Here is a 1,458-nt window from a genome sequence, read left to right on the forward strand (position 1 = left end):
ATTCATATCTGTTGCTGGAAACGTTAAATAAACCTCTGAAACATGGCGTCATATAAGATTTATACTTTATTTTTATTATTCATCTTGACACAAGTAAGTTAAACTAAAATCTAAATTTTTTCTTAAACAAAGTGACAATTTTTTTGAACAATTCTTAACAGAGCATCTACAGCAGACCTATTGATGAATCCTCGGAGGAGTTGGAGATAGAGGAAGCCATACAGGAAATTAAAGCAAATGGAACAGATTCGGAGAAACTTATTTTATCTAGAATGGGGAATTTTATGTTTATACCTCAAAAATATGCCGCCAAGATTGTTAATACTACAAAGTACTTGCTTAAAGATGAAACTTTATTGGAAAACAAACAACCAGAAGTTATAGAGTTTAAAAACAAACTCAACTTGTTTTTGGACAAATATGATCCATCAGCCAGTCTCCAGTCAATACATGTAACTATGGATTACCTTTTTAATATTACCCAACCTTATTTGGAGCTGACCGAAGACGAACAAACACCAAACAGCAAATTTATCAATGATCTATTAAACAAATACAATTTTAGCAAGTTTTCGATAACAATGGACGAACTCGAAAAGGCCATAGATGAATGGCGAGTAACTGGTAGCAGTGCTGACAAACTTTTAATATTCACCTTGGACAGTTTAGTTACCATACCCCAGCAATATGCCGCCAATGCAACCAATGCTACTCGTTATCTAATTAAAGACGAAGCTTTCGAGGCCATGAATCAAACGGAAATGCTAGAGTTTAAGAAAAAACTAACAATGTTCTTGGATAAGTATGATCCTTCTACCAGTAACTTGAAAGTAATTTATAAATCAATGAATGCTTTTGCCAATATCACCGATCATTATTTTGAGCTGCCCGTGGAGAAAATAACCGCCGAATCGAAATTTATCACTGAACTTTTAAACAAATACAATTGTAAAAATGTGTCTATGCCATTTAAGAAATATTTGCAAACATTTTTTAAAGACTTTATCGTCGTATTTGAAGAACATAAAGAGGATCTGGAAAAGCCCATGTTGGATTGGTTTGAAAAATTTAAGACTATAACCGAATGGCAAGAGCAAATGGAATCGATGAATGAGTTTATAGATATGATTTAAATATAGATAAAATAAGTTTAGTGAAATTGACATTGTGGGTGTTTAATGTGATAAGTTTAAATGATATGATTGAAAACATATTCTATTTAATAAATATAAAATAAATACCAGTAGACTTTGTGTTTTGTGATTTTTTGAACCGCAAGTGATCTTTAGCCAGAGGAGTTCCATTTAAATTTTTCAATAAAATATAGTACAAGATTTCGTTAAAATAAAAAAATATCTTTTGTATTTCTAAAGTGTTCTACGATTAGTGCCTTTACTGCTTAAAGTGTTTGTTAATAAATTGCTCTATGTGTTTAGATTAAATCTATGCAATTTGAGT

At 31.1% G+C, this 1,458-nt stretch overlaps 1 protein-coding gene across 1 annotated transcript; it reads left to right on the forward strand.

The window, feature by feature from the left end:
• Window positions 1-1,246, forward strand: LOC135951937 (uncharacterized). The gene is made up of 2 exons (XM_065501694.1): window positions 1-93; window positions 162-1,246. Exons 1-2 carry the CDS (start codon window positions 43-45, stop codon window positions 1,131-1,133), a joined length of 1,023 nt encoding a protein of 340 aa, XP_065357766.1. The 5' UTR covers window positions 1-42; the 3' UTR covers window positions 1,134-1,246.
• Window positions 1,247-1,458: the final 212 nt, after the last annotated feature.

This window comes from Calliphora vicina, chromosome 2, assembly GCF_958450345.1.
Source record: "Calliphora vicina chromosome 2, idCalVici1.1, whole genome shotgun sequence".
Lineage (NCBI taxonomy): Eukaryota > Metazoa > Arthropoda > Insecta > Diptera > Calliphoridae > Calliphora > Calliphora vicina.